General features: G+C 43.3%; 1 protein-coding gene across 1 annotated transcript in view; it reads right to left on the reverse strand.

Moving 5' to 3' along the window:
- Positions 1–758: 758 nt before the first annotated feature.
- cnksr3 (cnksr family member 3) overlaps positions 759–20,082 on the reverse strand; it is a 42,664-nt gene continuing 23,340 nt past the window's right edge. Inside the window, exons 3-13 of the mRNA XM_088909432.1 lie at positions 16,974–17,176; positions 15,908–15,995; positions 12,195–12,236; positions 11,286–11,405; positions 10,736–10,795; positions 9,057–9,125; positions 7,766–7,912; positions 5,474–5,598; positions 4,429–4,613; positions 3,676–3,765; positions 759–2,240 (exon numbers count right to left, since the gene is read on the reverse strand). Of these exons, the coding sequence (XP_088765558.1) occupies positions 1,930–2,240; positions 3,676–3,765; positions 4,429–4,613; positions 5,474–5,598; positions 7,766–7,912; positions 9,057–9,125; positions 10,736–10,795; positions 11,286–11,405; positions 12,195–12,236; positions 15,908–15,995; positions 16,974–17,176 (1,440 nt within the window). The 3' untranslated portion in view covers positions 759–1,929. The remainder of the gene's footprint in view (positions 2,241–3,675; positions 3,766–4,428; positions 4,614–5,473; positions 5,599–7,765; positions 7,913–9,056; positions 9,126–10,735; positions 10,796–11,285; positions 11,406–12,194; positions 12,237–15,907; positions 15,996–16,973; positions 17,177–20,082) is intronic.

The following is a 20,082-nucleotide window of genomic DNA, read 5'->3' on the forward strand; positions in this document are numbered from 1 at the left end:
TGCTGAAGCTCTTTGGTACTGTCCCAATTCTTGATGGCATCTTTTCACCCCCAGGTTTGTAATGTGACCACTGACCACCCTATTCTCTCAGGAGAGACAGAAATGCTCTGGCCACATAATGTGGGAAGTGACAGATCCAAAGGTTCAGTTAAAGTTAACAGTTAAAATGCAAATGTGCAACTGTCTGTTAACGGGCTAAGGATTTTCACAACAATTTGAAAATGATCATCAACTTGCCAAAGTCTTGTTACATTCAAACACAAGTTTGAGCTTGATGAATGTACCGAGGACATCTGCTGCTAACAGTATTTACTTTTTTGACAACGTTTTGCTAGTATTGTAATTTCTGTACAGATGAGAGAAAGCCTAATCGCTCCTCACAGTTTTAGTGGGTCTTTGATGCATTTTCCAATTCTAGATGGGAAATTCCAACTTCATCCTAATTAAAGCAATGATACCAAGTGGTTAATTATGCACTGCCTTACTGAAAATTGCATGAGAGGTTGAAGGTTTCATGACATTTTGGTAGTGTCTTACTTCATTTTCTTAAACTTTTAGATTTTAATGCCGTTTAGAGGGCATCCCATTTCCCTATTATGTGAACGACTCGAAGCTGAATTAACACAGTCGCAATCAAATGTCCGACTGTTGAAATTAAACTTTCCACAGTTGCTGCTATTGGACCCTTCAGGATGTGCGAGGAATTGACACCATAAGACAGAGAATGAAAATAACCATGAAAGAAAAACAAGGAAACACTGTAATCAGCTGCACCTTTAATAAACTATTTTCAATGATGTTACAAAGACAGTTTAGATACAATGGATCATTTTACAGGTCCTCAATGTGGAACTTCTTGATGAATTCTTGTAATACTTTACATCAACTACCTGTACTCTGTATGCATGATCTCTGGAAGTATTAGAAGGCAAGGCATATTGCTAGGGAGGTTAATCTCCTGAGGTTTACCAGGCATGTCAGTGATATACAGGTGTCCTATCAGAAATAACCCAAATATCTCTGCCTGCCTGCACTTTCAGCCATCTGACCAAGGCCACTGAGAGTAGAGAGCATTTCTCACACTGACAGGAAATGCACAAGAGACATAATATCTGAAACGCAGAGGAAACTAAAGACAGAGGCGAACTCTTTTCAGTCTTCGTCTGACCTCAGCACATCAAAGTAGAAAGAAAAAGACCGAGTCCTCTAAAGACTTAAACACAACTGGAGGGCTGGATGGTGTGTTGAGGAAGGATTGACAGTAACTGCACACCCTTTTCCTTAATGCGTTTCCTTTATGAGAGGCAACCAATGGCAGTTTGTAACTTTCAACAAATGTAACAGAAAACACCTTGAAAAGAAACACAACTATACTTAAATATGAAAAGGTAAGAATATGAAAGCACAGTTTTTTTTTGTACAGTAACCTTTCTGAGAGTTAGCTTAATAAGGTACAACTACCGAGTGACGTACAGAAATCCGAAAAAGATCAAAACGCTTTGGCAAGTGAAAATCAAAATAGCTGTACAGGAAAGATTAACAAAATCATCATTATAAATAACTTAATTATACAGATGGGAGATAAGTTTACAAAAGCAAAGCTGTTCTTTCCTAGACCTGAATTATTTTCTTTTCAGCGAGTACAAATAACAAAAACGCACAGGCAGACCCTCTCAGCTGCCTCCTAACACTTTTTGAAGCCATACTGGCAAAACCCCGAGAATTCAGAATACACTTCCTATTGCATCAGCTCTTCTGAAAGAGGGTGAGGAACACTGAAATGCTTGGTGGGGGGGGGGAACAGAAACGCGCAGGAGTTCTAACAAGACCAGTCCAGGACTGGGTCATAATACTGAACGTGAGGAACAGACGTATGGACAGCACAACAAAGGCACCCAGACTGACAGGGGACTCCGACAGGCAAAACACTCAGTGAGTCAATAGCTTAAGCCTTGTGATCCAACTGACCAGTAGAGAGGGTTCCGCTGGGGCTGTCCTGGAGGAGGAGGAGGAGGAGGAGGAGGAGCTCGGGCTCTTTTTAGGCGAGTCTTCCTGGTAAGGAATGGTGGCGCTATTGTGAAGGTCTGCGTTCGTAAAGTATCTGCTGCCCCTGAAGTGATCTGCTGCCCGAATTAAATGCCTGTCAGTGGCTGGTCTGTAGAGCTGGTGAACAGATGGGCTTTCTTCTATGATGGGTGGGATCCGCTCGTTGCTCAGATATCTGTACAAGGCATCTTCGCCTGCATGAATGCAAATCCAAAGGTTTTAGTTGGACTCGAGGCAAATGAAATGTAACACTCTTTAAAAGCAAATCCTGGTTTCTGCTTTTCCATCTTATGTCACCGTGCTGTTCAGCACATTCTTGTGTTTTTCTGTCTTTCTTAAATGCAGCATGCAAAGTTAACAAAAACAATATTAATATCTTAGAAAAGCAGATTCACTGTGTTATTATAGTAACAGTGGGAACTCTTTCACACTGCACACTGTTGGATGCCTTTGCAAAAAAGCAATTCACAATAACAATTTCAAATAAATACTTTGGTTTATCAATTCAACTATCCAACACAGCCCTACTGAAAACAACAGTGTTCTAAATGAAAGACACAGGAGCAAGCAAGATCACGTTACACAGAGCTCTACGTTTTTATGACAACACCAAAGTAACTTTTTTAAAACCTTCAGTTCTCTTATTCCTTTTTAAAAATCTCAGTACCTCCATTTCTACATGCAAGACTGCGTTCTACACCATAAGCACTACTGAAAGACAGTGGAACTGAATTACAAATGCACTCTGATAAAGCAGGATATATGAGTGTGAATATGTCTTCTTTGGAGCTACTGTGAGGAAACCAACTGCAAGCAGCTGTTTCACAAGAATCTCATGCAAGACATCCATTTTCCCATCCATTTACTACTGCAGTTTAATTGAGCTGACAGCTGTTAGGCTTCAGCCTGTCTGGGCTCAACATTTCCCTACTGGGAGGAGCTTCTCATGGGTGTCAATCTGTGCACAGTTTAGTTAGTAGTCTCAAAAAACAGCTTTTACATCTACTTGGCGCATAGTTCATCAAGAGCAACTTGCACTAATTTATACAGTTGGGTATTTGACTGCCACATTTCAGGTGAAGCACCTTGCTCAAGGGGACAACAGCACTGTCCCACCTCTGGGACCTTCCAGTTTAGAGTCCAGACTACTAAGATACTAACCACTGCAACACACTGCTGGCCCTTATAACTACCTTTTCTCAGCTAGCACTCAATACCAACCCAGCTGAAATGTAGGGAGAAAACAAAGGGATATGAGGATTGGTTTGGAGTCTCTTTGTATCAGAAAGTAAGGCAATCCCATTTTAATTTGACTTTCCAACTTCGAATTCCAATTTCTCACATCCTCCAAAATAACAGCCTAAACTAACTGAGGCTGAATTTTCCACTGACTTTAGGTTTCTCTCGCGCTCGTTTTAATGCATTCGTTTTACAAGCTCATGCACAACGCTTTCTGCGAGCTGCAGTCTGGAGGCCCAGTGCCAGCCTCTGTTCATTCTTCTCTTCCCAAGGCTAGGCTTGTGTAGCTGTTAATCAAATTCACTGCCATTGGCTTGAAAGAGATTTTCCGGGTTACAGCTACTTTGCCGATTCCTGCTGCCTGCAGAGTTGCACTGTGCAGAAGTGTACCTTTTCTCCCTGCTGTCCAAGGCTTTGAGCAATTATCCATCGGTCCCAGGCAGCTCCCGTCCACCGGCATGGACAGCGGTCGAGGTTTTCCTATAAAGGGTTACAGCTCTACATTAGGAAATGAACTCTGCTGACATTTCAGCAGGAGGCACAGTTTACAGGTTTTCAGGTTTTTGTATTCTCTCTAAGCTTTTTTTACATAATGCGCAGAGGAAAAGACTCTCGGTGGACTTCCAAACGAGCCTTTAATTTAATAATTAAGCAATGCAGATCATTATGGGCAAAGGAATATAAATTATGGTGAACGGCACAGAATGAACTTAAGAGTATCACCCGAATGAGCCATAAAACCCATTTTCTTTATCGTTGCAGAAAACAAGGGAAGCTCTTAATTGAGAGAACTGGACAGAAGCTGGTGAGTTCTGCTGATTTAGCACTTTTGCACTAGTAACAGGACTATTAGTTCATTTAAAAAAATATCTTCAAAATACAAGAAATTAGGGCAGGTGTGTTTGTGGAGGATTTATACAGATATTATTCCTTATTCATTCCTTTCTATAAGTTTTGAAAAGGAAGAAGGAAATGCACTGGTAATGTTTCCTTCCTTGAGCTGCACGTCTGACGTCCCGTTTTCCCAAGCCTCTAGGCCTGAAGCAGGCGGGGGTGTGAGGAGCGAGGGAATGGCCGGGCTCCTGCGTGCAGCGCCGAGACGCCTCGTGAATTGGGAGCGCTCAGACGGCGGAGCGCGCCTACCGTGCGAGGAGGTCCTCTCGCGCATCCTCGCGGGGAGTGCGGGCGCTCCGGCCGGACAGACGCCCAGCTGGTCGTAATCGGCGATGGTGAAGCGGCGCCGGCTTTCCAGGTCCAGGAAGGAGTTGGGCGACTCTGAGCCCTTCGGTCGTGCCGTGACGCCCGCGTACTTGTGGCCTTTCACATCACTGTAGAACACAAAGTAAAAAAAACAAAACAAGTATAGTTATGTTTGCTTTTGAAAAGTAAGAGAAATGTATGAATATATTGAAGTTCAGGAGGGGAGCTGCGTCAGCATGCGTAGGCTGCAAAGGAACAAGTATTAGGTTTACTCCATGCTGAAAAGAGAAGAAAGAAAACACAACGTTTCGGCCGTGGAGCCTTCTTCAGGTGTGAGCCTCACACCTCACACCTGAAGAAGGCTCCACGGCCGAAACGTTGTGTTTTCTTTCTTCTCTTTTCAGCATGGAGTAAACCTAATACTTGTTCCTAAATATATTGAAGTAGTTCCAGTAGGGAGCTGCGTCAGCATGCGGAGGCTGCAAAGGAACAAGTAAAGGCTTATTCCCTGCTGAAAAGAATAGACAAGAAACACAATGTTTCAGCTATGGAGCCTTCTTCGGGTGTAAATATTATATTGACTGATATTCTTCTGACTAAGAGATGACAACGTCCACAGAGGCAGCATCTCACAAGCAGCTGCTTTGATTAGATGTAAACATTTTTACTGCGGCAGGCACGGGACAGGATACACCCTGGACAGGACACTGGTCCATCGCAAGGCGCACGCACATATGAACACACTCACTCTTGGGTCAATTTTCCTACAAGCCAATTAGCCTACCAGGATGTCTTCGGACTGCAAGGGGAAACTGCAGCACCCGGAACACAGGTAGAACATGCAAACCCTACACAGACAGCACCCCAGGTCTGGAATTGAACCCGGGGCCCCAGGGCTGTGAGGCAGCACTGCGTCAGCCCATGACCCCTATGGCTTAACGCGAGTGTTGACTGCAGACGCAGTACCATCCACAGGCGGGCTGCTCACCGGGGAGTGTACGGAACAGCAGGGGGGGGCGGGATGTACAGGTCCAGAATGGCGGGCTTCTCCTTCTTGATGGGCGAATCCATAGTGCTTTCAGGAGACAGGGCCTTGGTCAGGGGAGAGCCCGTCTGCAACAGAGAACACGCGGGTGAGAAATCCCCCGAACCCCCCTGGCTTCCAGGAGGAACTCGGCACCGCTCCACACCCAACCCCCCCAACTCAAACACTCACGCCCCACCTTATATCAGCGCTTGTTTCGTTGGAGGGCAAGCCGGTCCACATCGTGCATTCCTTACAACTTGCTAAAAGAACTGTAAACTGAGTCAGCCCACTGACTAAAAAGTTTATTTTCTTCTGTATAAGGCCATAATATTGCAAAGTAAGAATGATTATTTACGAGCACTTATGTGGTACGGAGCTAAAAGAACAACAAAAGAAACCAGTCATCTACTGATGAAAAGGCCCTTGTCAGTACAATCTGCACAGTTGTGATGACTTGAAGCCAATTTCTTTTCCCAGCATAGAAACAAAGACCTGAGATTTTAAATAGAAGATGCCAGCTCTCATCGGATGATGCAGGGTCCTTTTGTTCTTTAATAGGTCACCAATGTTTTCAGGAGTTCGAGCATTAACATTTCTCATTCACTAATATTTCCTGTATATGGGAGCGTTTTAGATTTGGATGACTGTTACATAAGTGGATTAATGAGGTCCATGATGTTCATTTTGTTCATCAAAAGCGAGCGAGCGTGTTAGCCTTTTTAAAGAGCTGCACACTTCTTCCACATTCTTATTTTACTACAATACTGTATCTTCAGGTGTATACAGAAACAATACAAACAACACGTTATTAACAATGCAATGCTTAGACTAGATAGCCTGTTTAAGAGTAATATTAAGAGAGCCGTAGTGTTTATTAAGGCTTTAGTCTCAGAACAGGAAGGTTGTGGGTTCAAATCCTGGGTAGGATACTTCAATTAAGTACAAATGAGTACAAATTAATTTCTCTCCATGTGAAATTGTCAGACAAATGTTTTTTTTTTGCACCCTTTGGTACCTCCCGAGTACGAAATGCCGATTGATTAACAATCTAGATTAGATTCTAGAATTCTAAATCTGTTCCACAATCAAAAGGACACTGTTTCACAAAGATGATGCACACCGATGAGGAGAATGGGGTAGAAACTCTGGGAATCTTGATGGCAGGAATATTTCAATGTGAAGTCATTAAGGAGGGGGTCCCAGAGCTACAGTCCAGTAGGTTTTATAGGTAGCCTTTAATTAACCAATTTCTCAATTTAACTTTGATCACTGAAACAGGTTTTTTTCATTTTTGCATTTGAGAGAATATAAAGGCTGATGTAGTGAGTAAGAAGGGATAGCTGGATGGCGGATTTCCAGGACAAGGCCTGCGACAGCACTGATGAAATCGCCCTCAACAAAAGAAGCCAATAAGCCACGGATGGCCTTTCCTGATCAGGTCCCATCGAGAATTTCACTTGGCAACGGTAGAGCGTGCATGTTGGCGAAACCCCATGGCTGACAACGTCCTGGTGGTCTTGACTATATTACAGGTGTGTAGGCATGCAAGCAGTCGTGGTGCAGGTCAATGCAGTGCTGAAGTAAGCCCAGAAGGTCATCGGGAAAATGAGCAGAGAGACGCCACGTTCTCTCATTCCACGTCTCTGAAAGCCGAGGGCACCTCTACGTGCTTTCATATCCTCAGACAGCGGGAACTGACCCCTTTGTTATGAAAAGGGACAAATCTGGAAAGAGCACGTATTTACACGCCAGCACAGAAAGAATGTTCCTGACCGCCAGAAATGCCAGGCTTGCACGGTCCAGTTGTCGCTTCTCTCTCAATGCCTCGGTCATTTTAAACACGCACTTCTTTGCGACTGAGCCGCGACAGGTGTCCCGCTTTCAGACACTGCCGGAAAACCCGTCTGCATAGGTGGGCCACCCATGGCAACTTCAGGAATCGGCTTGCCGTCGACGGTCATCCGAGTACACGCGGCTCAGTTGGCGTTTGGCAATCTGGAAAAGCCCTTGCCAGTCTGTGAGCCCCACTACAGTATTTGACAAAAACAACATACAAAACGTGCTCGGATCCTCCCGTTTCATCCCTGCTGGCGGTAACTGGGTGGTCTTCCAACCTGCCCCGACCTGCCTGCCCTCACATTCGCGTCACCGGTCTTAAAAGTAAACCGAGAGCACTTCTCGTTCTTGCAAGGCGGTCGGACCTTTTTCCTTCTTCTTCGCAGGTCCCCCCCCGCGGGCAGAGGGCGGTCTTACCTGTACCAGAGGGGGCTTCCAGCGCATGTTCTTCAGAGGCGCGGGCATGAAGCCCGTGGTGCTCGCGGGCCTCTTCTTCAGCAGGAGCACGACGCCGGCGGGATCCTCGCGGAGCTTGCCCACCAGGTTCTTCAGTTGCCAGCCAACCTGATTCGAGGGCGGAGGGCCGCGTTAAGCCAGCAGACCGTGGAACATCATCCCCGGCACCACCCCAGCCGCCCCTGCCCACCTCTGGCTATGCCGCGGGAGTGTCTCAGCAGGCCCTGTGAAGCAGGCCAGGCCTCCCAGTGAACTGTTACCAATACAGGGGTGCAGCTGTAAGCTCCCCCCTCATACCACCCCCACACTCATGAAGTAAAATAGGGAAATTAGCAATGGAGGCTGGTTTTAAAAACGTAGATGATGATGAGGAGGAGGAGGAAGAGGTGCTGGAACTGCGTTCTGTCTTTTTGGAAACATTACATAATAAATATTTGTGTTTAATTCAAACTGCTGTTTAAATATCCTTGAAATCAAAAGTTATACTACATATATATATTATCTTATGTACAATATTGGTTATTAATAACAACAGTACAATACTGTACCAGTACTTTAATATATTGGGGTTCTGGGAGTTAAAAGCCTATCTTCCAGTCCCTACCCTTACAATAATCCACAGTTTTTAATGGGAGAAATTTCTCCATTTTACATTGTGTAGTGAAGTCTACATCCTTACGGTTCCTACCCCCCCATTTAACATTGTCCTTCTGAGGGGAAATTCCCTGTTGCAGTAGTTTTGCTATACATTGCGCTTTTGGGATCCCTAACCTCAGTGTAGAATGAGGACCCCCCCCCAGCACCTGCAATAATTATGGTGCTCTTTGATGGGGAGGCACCAAGCGTAGTGGTTAAGTCCGTTGGGTTGAGGGTTCAAGTCCCTGCTGTTGCACCTTGAGTGAGAAGCTTTACTGCAGTTGATCCTGTCCAGCCAGCTTTATAAACAGGGACCAGCATTGCTGGGGGTAATCCCCTTGATAAACCAGCATCCCTGCGGTAAACCAGTGTCTGTTGAACTCCGTGGAAACCAGGAGTGAGCCACTGTGGCTTTGGTACAGCCTTTACCTTTCACTCTTAACAGAAATAAACAGTATAAGCTGGTTAAAAAAAAACATTCTCCTAAAAGTTGATGAAATAATTCTGTTTGGCTTTAACTCTGTTTTAACAGCTGTGTCTTGTTAGCTTCTACCCCTCTGGAGCAAGTGAATGACAGCAAGGACAGGCAGGGAAGGACAGCCGTGCAGGCTCTTACCACAGTCTGCTGATTGACTTGAATGACTTCATCCCCAGCGTGTATCTTGCGTGTCCTGTCAGCTGGAGACTGAAACCAGACAAAGAGAAGAAGTGAGCGGCACTGTGCAGAGGAGCTACCACATTCCCTCCTTCCTTTCAGCATCCTATCAGGAATTCTGGTTTGACAGGCCAAATACACAAAATGATAAGACCGACAAGAGAGCAGAAGATGGACCAGAGATAGAAACAACAGCTCCATTTAAAAGATGTTTTGTGCTTTCAATGGACCCTGCTACTTCAAGCTCTATTTTCTTCCTTCATCTCCACTCTCGATTCCTTCTGTTCTCCTCAGCCCTGACTCCTGTCCACACCAAACACAGTACAGTTCTAAGTTCACGGAAGCTTCAAACAATCCTACTTATAAGCATTCATTCAGTCCCTCCCGTTCATCTCCCATCACCCCTTATCTTTTTCATCCTCCTCGGTCCCCCAAAGCCTCTCTCATACTTTTCTTTTAAGATTATCTCACATTCTTCTGCTGCTCCACAAATTCGATATCTGCCTTACTATAAAACTACTCAACGCCCCTTCCCATCCCTCTCGGCATTCCTCCCTAAAACTATTTTCTGCATCTTGATTTCTGCATAGTATTCCTCTTTTGGACTTAGCCTACCATCTCACAGTGAGATCTCTGCCGCTTACTCCTGGTTTATAGGACATTCTCAATTGGCACTTGAGCGGATTCTCTTTTCCACTGCAATACAGGCTTCTGGGAATTTTAGGCCCTGCTTGAGAAGTTCTTTGCCCACTTTTTGACCACTCCTTCCAGATTTTGTGGAACAGATCTTTCCCCTCCACTCTTCACTCTACTTGAGGAACACCACATCTCCACAGGTGTTCCTCAAGGATAAGAGCTAGGACCTTGTTTGCTTTATGTCATCCTGCACTTTGGGGTCTCTTACTTGATTGTGGTTTCTCCCATCATTTCTACATTCGTGACGCATACGTTTTGCTCTGACATTTTTCATGGCTAGCCAACAAACTGAATGCCTCTTCTTGTAGGATACATTCACATCACTTCAAACTCAAGTTTGCAAACCTCTGAAATCTTGACAGACCCTTTACCTTCTTCCTCTGCTAAGTCTGAATTCTCCATCACACACTCTTCCCTCCTTGCACTGCAAAAGGTTACCCCTGATCCCTCTCTTTCCCACTCTCAGCACATCTCTCCCCTGACACACCTGACATGCTTTTCCAAACAGAGGAAGACTTTGAAGAGGCTTATAGTGTGTCTAATGATCAATGGTGATGCCACTTCCCTATTAATCAACCAATAATCTCAGCTCCCAGGAGAGAGATGGTTATTATTTTTTAAAAGAGCCATCTATAAATGTCAAAGAATAATACATGCTCCATTATAGCAGTGGGTAGGCCGATTATCCTAGCTGCATGGATCAGGCATTTTGAGGTGTGCCTCATCTGATGTTTTATTTTCCATTGGAGACCAGCAGCATTTACCACACATGATGCATTCTAGTTTGATGGCACTTCCTGTAAAGCTTGCATGTGGGCGACTCTGCAAGCGGCGATCATGACACTGGAGATGTGAAATAAACAGCTGACGAGGTCTTTGCGGAGACTCCGCACATGGAACCTCTCCCTTCTGCTGTAACTCGAAGATTGCAAGGCCATACTCACGTTTTCTGTGGTCCCTGTAATCACGTGGAGCCCATCGTAGGTTGATTTAATGTACATGCCCTGAAAAGAAAAGAACCGTGACTACATTTTCTCACAAAATTCTCCAGGGATACAAATCGACGACTACCGATGTGACATTCAAATCCCCTGAGCAAAGAAGGGCTGAAGGGAATAAGAGTAACAAAATAAATTGCTGTACCATTTTTGGATTTTTCATTTTCTCTCCATCAAAAACTAAAATGCAGTGTATATAATATGACTATGTAATTCATTATACTTTGAAGAACTCTTAAGCATTCAGAATGATAATTCATCTCAGTACATTTATTTTTAAATCAGATTTTAAAAATAAAGACTTATGGCCACTACAAGACGTCTTGGGCAAGAAGATCCGGACTAGCTTCAGAAAAGATACAGTGGTAGTCTGTCCAAGCAGCACCTTGAGATCATTACCAGAAGCTTTGCTTTTGTATCTGTACAAGCGGATGGCCGGTGTTTAAACATTCCTGTGCACTGCTTGAGAACTTCGAGAACAGCAGGCAGATCTTACCAGTCCTTCCCCAGACCTGATGTTGGTCAGCTGTACCTCCTCCAGACAGGCACATTGGCTCATGAAAGGATCAGAGGTAGTCCTCATGGTCTGGTCACAAATTCCATTCAGGACCTTGGACTGAAATCCACACAAACCAGGAACCGTAAAGACCAAACACCACTTCACAGTATTTAGAAATTAAAAGGCAGATGACGAAGAATATAATTTATATTTCTTAACTGTTCTTTACACTCATTCCTTAAAATTTAATTTTCAACATTTTTATATCTTCCTAGCAGTCTCTCACTGGGGAAAATATTTTCTATCTATTTCTACCTAACCTTTCTATTTCTAGTCTGTGGAGTGAATTATATGATGGTCCCCATGGAAGAAGAATTTTTTATGTTTTATCGGTCTGCCCTACAGCTTCAGTGGAGCTAAAACAAGGTCTAGTGGGAAAGGCACTCCCCTATTCTGGATAATGATCTTTGTCTCCTCTCTGCCAGCCCATCCAGCAACTAAGTGATTCGGTGATCTCATTTAGCTGCTTCTTGAAAGAAGCCAGGGTATCGGCTTCAGTAAGGCTGGGTGAGCTTTACGAGAGTTTGGATTTTAAAAACTTCCATTTTGTGGGACAATAAAACTCATTAGTATTTAGTCTTTTATGTCTGAGAAAGGAGGAAGTCTACCGTCACAGAATTATGTCTGGTTAATGTCGCAGGCAGGAAGTTCTGATTAATGGGGCTGCAAATTCGGCAGTCTGTGTATGGAACAGCCAAATCTGGTATACATTACAGAAAAGCGATACACGTACAGCCTTTTCACATTACTCCTTTCCTCTCATTCAAAGAGAAGCACCTAACCCCTTTTAAGAGGTACAACTATCGTGACTGTCAGGGACACAGTAAAAAAACATGAAATACTTACAACTTCAAGGATTGTTTCTTCCATTTCGTAAACCGTGCAATCCTGAAAAGGAGAAAGTTTTGGATAAGATCAGATACAGTGCTGGACTCACTCATTTTATTGAAAAATCTCTTTTATGACTTGCACAATTATCAGAGCCACCGGACACTGTATAATTAAACAATTGGAGCTAGAATTAATAGAAATGTGTTATTTTACTCCTGGTAAATAATATACAATATGGATGAGGCAGCGACAAGTAATATTTGCTGCTTTGGCAAATGAAGGATACAGAAGTTTCCTTCTAGGCCTCAGGTGAAGCAGTAACATTGGATCTGCACTACGTGCAACTGCTTTTCCAAAGAGCTCAGTTTGGAACAGCACTGCCATGCTGTGGCCCAATCTTCTTCACACGGGAAATGGTAGACAGCAGACTTACACAGAAAAGTCATCAAATAATAGGTTATTTCAGTTGCTGAAGACATTTTTTACAAGCGCATAGCAACTGGAATAACAGTGCATTTTTTTCATAGAATGGCAATACAGTTGTGGGAAAACTTCCATTACAGGCACTAAATCATAGCCTTCCTGCTAGAACTCTAACTTACAGGGATACATAATAAGGCCTAAGAGGTCAGTACAGGCATCCAGAATAGTAGCGGAAAAGGACAAAGACAGAATATCAGCAGCTCAGAACAGAAATTCCCACACTGTGTACAGCAAAACAGCACAGAAATTAAAAGTAGGCATTTGTACTGCACAATATAAACTCGGTACAACTGAAAGAAAGCACTTTTTAACAGTCCATTTCATGCGATTATCAACAATGTGCTTTTATCCAAGAGGAGCTGTCAGGCTCTTCAACCTTTTGCGCTGACAGTTTAAGAGGGAGGACTGATTGTTTTCATATTTCCTAACCTTGCACATTCCACTGTCCAAGAGGCGGGACTATCCAAAAGCACATAAACTTTACATGCCAGCGTAATGCTGTCTTTGCACAGACAGCATAAGCTCAACAGTCCACAGAAGCAGATGACCTGGCAAAAAAAATAAGTTTTAACTGCTCTTTTAAAAAAAGTATTTCATTCCATCTCTCCTAATGTCCAAGGAAAAAAAAAAGTGTTTTACTACCCTCATTTACGAAAGCGAGTCTCTTTATTGTCGAATCATGCTCCATTCACTCACTCAGGTCAAAAACAAAACAACAAAACTCACCCGATTCTCCAAAATACATAGATGCAACCTGAATGGATCTATTCTCCTCACAACACTTGGTACATTAGATTGGCACACTGTGGTCCAAACAAACGTCGGAAATATTGAGGACTGGCCAGATTTGCGATGACAACCTTTTGCATTTATTTAGTTTCTTTTACAGACCAATAAGCTTATTATTATAATAACAACCATCTCCCCAGTGCAACAAGGCTCTGTGGCACCAAAACTGTTACAGAAGTGATGTCGGCTCTCCACAACTAGACATGGTGGAAGACCACTCTCTTGGGTGTGTGGGGTTCACCGCTGTCCGTGGGTGTCGCTGTGTGGCTCTGAGCCATTGAGCCAACATGACCGCCCCCTGGCAGAAGCAGACCAGAGCAGAGCAGCACTGGTCACAGCCAAGTTAAAAAAAAAATGAAGAACCAGCGGTATAAGATGACAAACAAAGACCCACTGAGTAGTACTGATCAAGAAGGCTTCCACTTATCGGCCAACGTGGGGCCAAAAGCTCCAAAGCAGAATAATATCAGGTCAAAAAGTCTATTTTCATGACTGGTACAAAGAACATATTCATTCACAAGTCTTCTAAATGACTAATGATTACATTTCCAAATCAGTCAGCCTCAACATTTGTTTAATCAAACATTTGCTTTAATACCTTCTTTGCATATTCTTGGCAATCGTCAAGGTTATCTGAAACTACAGAACTGTGAGCTATTGGAAAAGCCGTTCTTCTTTCTTGGGTGTCATCTCTACTATCTGTTCTATCAGGTTCAAACCGCAAGAGATTAATACATTGAGAGAGGTAGGAACTGGGGTAGTCAGATTACATTTTGGAAAACAGCCTAGTTCTGCTTACTCTCTACATAGCAACTGCACAATTTATAAACTTGTTGTGGGTCATTACCCTGTTGTATTTTCCAGATTTTTAATTCGTACTGTAGCATATCAGTAAACGTATTTTGTGGGGGCAGAAAAAAGTGTTCAGATGTTTTACGATGCTTTGCTTTGGGAAACGAGACACCAGCAAAGGATTTTTTTTTTAGTTAACTTGGAATATTCCTCATGATTGTGATTTTCTGGGGGGGGGGGGGATTATTATGTTTAGTAACCTTAAGTATTTAATTCAACAACAGTATAATGGTAGTGTTATTTTCCAACACTGGAAACGGGATACAATTATACAGGGGATATCCCTCTGCTGTTATAAATTCCACGATTCTCATCACTTACACTCAGCAAGCATTTTAAGCAAAATCCAATGGAGGCCGACGTATCTATTGTTGGCCAAGGACATAAATTTCAGCAGGTTTTGTCGGAACTCTGTCTAACATGAAGTGTGTCCTCACACCAAACGAGGTCCCTGACCTACTTACCACAGTCGTGTAAAACCCATTGAATTAGACAAAAGAGCTCTTGTGCCGCCTCAGGCTTTCAGAACACAGGGACTCACTCGACTCTTTTATCCTCTGTGCAGTTAACCGAGTCACCTAGATGTTACTGTTTATCAGTTACAATGCCTTTGCCTTTAATGCGTTTAAAAAGAGGTTAACCAGTGCTGCATTAAGACGGAGCACGTCTAGACTGCAGGGGTTTCCCTGCTGCTTGTGATGCATCTCTGAGGAACAGTGAGCAGCTGATGGAAAATAAATCTACTGGATGAAAAATTTAAACTTCAAACAGCTACCTGGGAAATTTCAACTCTGCTTTCAACAACCCAAGCCCTCTATAATAAATCTCAGCCCTGGAAATCACCAACATCAATAACTGGAATACCACTGTTCACCTGAAATGTAATAAATATTCCTAAACATTTAATACACCAGCTGTCAAAGGCATGTAAAAAAAAAAAACTCTGGCAAATTAATGGCAAGCTCTGTTGTTCAGTTTTCATGGTGCACTCACAATACCAGATCGCATTTTTCGGGGTAACAGAAGATAAACCCCCGTATACAAGAGAACCCTGCTCTGAACTTCCATCCATTTATCATGATAACATAATAGATTGCACAAAAGCGAATATAATAATTAAATCCTTGGACAATTAAAAAAAGAGAAAATTATACTGCTTTATTGTCAGGACAGAAATGGGTTAAAATGTACTGAAAGGAATATTACGAGTAGTGCTGCAAAAGGTTAAACACACAGCTTCTTTACACTGCATTATCGCCAAGCAGACAGCAAACTCACCTTAAACCAGCACTGTGAAAACATTCAAGGAAAGAAACAAAGAACATATGGTGACACAATCATGGACACGAATGCTGGCCAAGTTCTGACTACCAGAGATTTTATGGAATGGTAAACTCTCTTTCTCAGATTAATGTCTGACACTGAACATGGATGTGGGTACAGGCAGAAGGCACGCTGCTGTCTTGAAAAACTTTCCCCATTACAATATGTTCTCAATATGTTCGCAAATTGTACCAACCCACTGAGCAACTCAGATACTAGAGGTCAAGCAAGAAAGGCTTAGAAATAAGAATAGGGGCTAGTAATAAAGAGAGCATACTGACCTTTTGAACTGTGGTTGTTAGATCGAGGCACAGTTGAATGATTTTGTTCTTTGTGGAGGAGAAATCACTGATCCCTGTCAGGGGTGTCCTGTAACCAAAAAAAAAGGGACTGAAACAAAAGATGGGTCACAGAGCAAAACAGAGCTTGCGACTGTGGCGATATCACACATCTGCCATCCGATGTGAAACAGTCGATGAACTGAGATTCCGACAACAAATCCTGGAGCATTTCCACAACCGCTGCCCATTTTCGCACTGGTGAAGTGCTGTACACACTCCTTCGGTCTCAGGACAGAGGCCGTAAGCCCTTTTTCAAACAACATTGGCCCAAAGGGAAAATCCCCTTTATAGCACCAGAATTTTGGGGTCTGATCAAGCCTCTCTCATCCACTTTGAGAGCCCCCAACCTCTTCTAAACTGGCGTTTATAACAAAAAAAACGAACAACAAACAATTACAGGAGGGATGCCAATGCAGCGCCAAGTTGCTTTGAAAGTAGAAAATTACAGAAAAGTGTGAACTTTTCTCTTGAACATCACACAAAGCCATATCCTTTTCTTTAATAGCGTGTCAAATCGTCCCAGCAACTGTCGATGAGTGCAAACACGTTGCAGTGCACACCACATAAAACGCACATGATGACAAATTTACTTCCCGGTTTTGGATACTGGATTAGACGGTCATGACTGCGATTCCACATTACACAATAGTCAGGACATAATATAGCACCAAAGAGCTTTTGCCGTCTTTGACATTATCTGAAAAACGAATTGGGAGCCAGGAATTCGATTTTTGAGATGAATCCTTCCAATAAGAGAGCCTTTCTGTAATTAAGAATTCCATTGTACCAGTACATGTACCGGTTACATATGGCAATAAAGTTCTCGTTCAAGTTCAAGGTCATTATCTATACGGTATTGTGTGGATCACTGTATGCGAGGGTGACAGAGTCCAGCTTTCTGTTTTAATGTTACCTCCTGAACTCAGGCCACAGTTCTCTGCAGACTCTGGGAGAACGAGAGCGGATCCCTTTACCGCCGCTCTGACAGGGGCACGCTTGGGTTTACCTGTCGAGCCACGCCAGCAGAGCCTTGGCGGTCCCTATGAGCTCCACGACGGAGGTGAGGAACTCGTTGGGGGGCTTGCGCGAGGCCGTGCCGTCGTACGAGGGGCTCCTCCTCCTGCTGGCGGTGGAGTTCTGGAGGTTGTTGGCCGAGGCCCTCATCTTCGCCACCAGGTCCTTCAGGTTGCTGGTTTCGAGCCCGTAGTTCTGAGAGAAGAAAACGGGGAAAAATCGGCTTACAGAGAGAGCGGAGGCTCTTGACCGCAGACGCCTTGAAACGCAGTGAACTCGGACAACGGGAAAAGGGATGCAATTTAGAACTCAAATAAACCACTTCAAGAAAACGTAAAACGCATCTCAGAGCCTTGGTCAACAACCTCCAGAACTCCATGTCAAGCAGCTAATATTATTTATAAACAGATTAATTTTAATCGTATATGTACTACAATTCTGTTAATGGTAACGATGCAAGATTAATGTACATGTAATTTGTTGCTCGGGTAAATAAGTTTGCATTGCATACACAAATGCCACACACACACACCTATGTGTAATCAATCCAGACTTTGCTTTCTATTTGTTATTCAAAATGGCAGCACCACCCATTAGACAAATACAATTGTATGCCACCTGCTCTGAAGAAAAACACAATTGCCTCTCGCCTGCTCTGGGCAAAGTCTGCAATTTTACCCTCATCAATTTCTTCCCACAGAAGAAAGGAATTCCTTACGACTGACAGTGCTCCCGTTACAATTCAAAGAATGCTTCAAACATTCCTCATTCTGAGAAAAGTTATGATCGAGTTAAGATAAAGCATATATACTTGAAACTAATGAAGCTGCGCCTGTGGCTGGAACGTTGCGGATTCAAATCCCGCGGCCGGCAGAGGAATCCTACTCTGTTGGGCCCCTGAGCAAGGCCCTTAACCCAACTGCTCCAGGGGCACCGTATAAATGGCTGACCCTGCGCTCTGACCCCAAGCTTCTCTCACTGTCAGTGTGTCTCATGGAGAGCAAGTTGGGGTATGCAAAAAGACAAATTGTATATGGCCAATAAAGTGATCTATGGTTATACAAGATTGGCTGTCACTATTCGGTTATAGAAAAATACCAGTTTTTGTAGGAGAATGCAGCTTCAACATGAACCGGGGTGCACAAAAGGAAACTATGTGGAAGCACATTTAGGACCAAGAAAAGGAGGTACTTCTTTACACAAAGGGTTGTGGGAGTATGGAACAAGCTCTCAGCCAAGTTGGTGAAGCCGATACCCTTGCTTCTTTAACAAAAAGCCTGGGTGGGTTTATTTATACTACCAAACAAGCTATATGAGCCTCTCACTTCTACAGTAACTGAGCACATAAGAAAGGTTAAAGAACAGGCAGTCTTATTTCCTCAAGATACAGACAGGCAGATATAGCAAGAACAGGAAATCCTACACAGCACAAATTAATGGATTTTCATGCAGCGATGGTAGAGGAAAAGCACACATTTATGCTAGAAAATAATATCCAGCATATCCCAGAAGCCAAAGTCTAGAACCCCAAACAGAATCTCCATTGTAATGAGAGTGAGTGCTGTCTTGACACAAGACATCAGATAGGCATTGATCCTGGTCACATTTTCTCCCATGACTCTGATGTAACGGAAGGAATGCGTTTATTTCGAGCGAAGACTGACAGAGCGAGGTTTACAAAGGGACACCTTCTGTTTCTGGCAAATCTCACTTCAGGAAGTGTTGTGTTCCTGTCAGAAGCCCTGTGAACTGAGCGCTTGAATGGGTTATAAAAATAATTAATGACCCGCTTTTTCTCATGAAAGGGATTGAGCACAAATCCCCTTAAGCATACGTTTTGCTGTGAGCATTTAGAAAACAATAACTCGTTACATAACACAGAAGTCTGAGTGCAGGATTGCTTGTTTCCTGTTCTCTACTTGTTACAGCAATGCGACACATGGTCTATTTCCACCTGGCACAGACACTTATGGCTTTAAACTGCCTTTAGGAACACTTTTCCACAGCAGACAAAAATATATCATATGATTTGGAAATTGCTGAGGATAGCACTTTTTCAGTATTTCTGAAGCAGGCACACAACATCGACTCGTTCTCAATTCTTCAATGGCATATGCATCGTTTTATTTTTGTCAAACCCAGAGAGCTCAACAGCTAGTCATCAGGAACAAATTAAGATCAAACATTCCTCCCTTCTTAATCATTAACTTACTAACCACACACAAAGAGACACAGATGTTAAACTGCCTTCTGTTATATGGTGGTAAATCCTAGAACACAAATATGTGTTTAAACGTGATGCAGGTGAGGCGAAAATTAATTCCATTTTTCTAAAAACGAGAAGATTACTACACCTAGGCAAAGAGATGTAAATAATGCTTTCTGGGGTGTGTGTAACGGAGGAGAACTGCTTAAGCCTCTCTAAAATGGTCATAGCAGTTACAATATGGATTTCCTGTGCACCACTGAGACAGGAATACATTTAATACTCCATAAAGGAAATGGCATCAACAAAACTGTAATGGCTTTTCCACTTAACGTCGAGGAACTAGCCAGTCCAGACTGGTAACTCTGACAGGTGGGGGCTCCATCTGTTTCCTGCTTGTTAATAGACACACTACAGTACATTCCATTCTGAAAGCACAAGGCCACCAAGAAACACAGCTTCCCTTAAGATTTCAACCCCATCCTCTGGCCAGCAGGCTAATAACATGCCAAAGCACTTTGAGACTAAGTGATTTTTCCCCCCCAGTGACTGAAAGCAGAAACCTATTAGGATTTAAGGCCGGTCACTGCAAAAACCATTGGTCATAAACTTCTGAATTACAGAAACTGTGATGCAGAACTATTTTTTTTGTCATGATTTAGTTCCATGCTAATTGATTGTTAACATGCATTCCTCAACAGGTGATTTTGACATTTTGACACCTTTTTGGGTTCAACCCGTGTACTGTACCTCACTAACCTAAACGACAACGATACTGTGAACATGCCTACAGTACAGTACACTGCACCTGCATCTAACGTTGCCCATCCCCAAACATGAGAGTGCACTCACTCCAGAAACATGAGAGTCCCACTGGACAAACTCATTAGACCAC

Source organism: Atractosteus spatula, chromosome 2 (genome assembly GCF_055471065.1).
Source record: "Atractosteus spatula isolate fAtrSpa1 chromosome 2, fAtrSpa1.hap1, whole genome shotgun sequence".
Lineage (NCBI taxonomy): Eukaryota > Metazoa > Chordata > Actinopteri > Semionotiformes > Lepisosteidae > Atractosteus > Atractosteus spatula.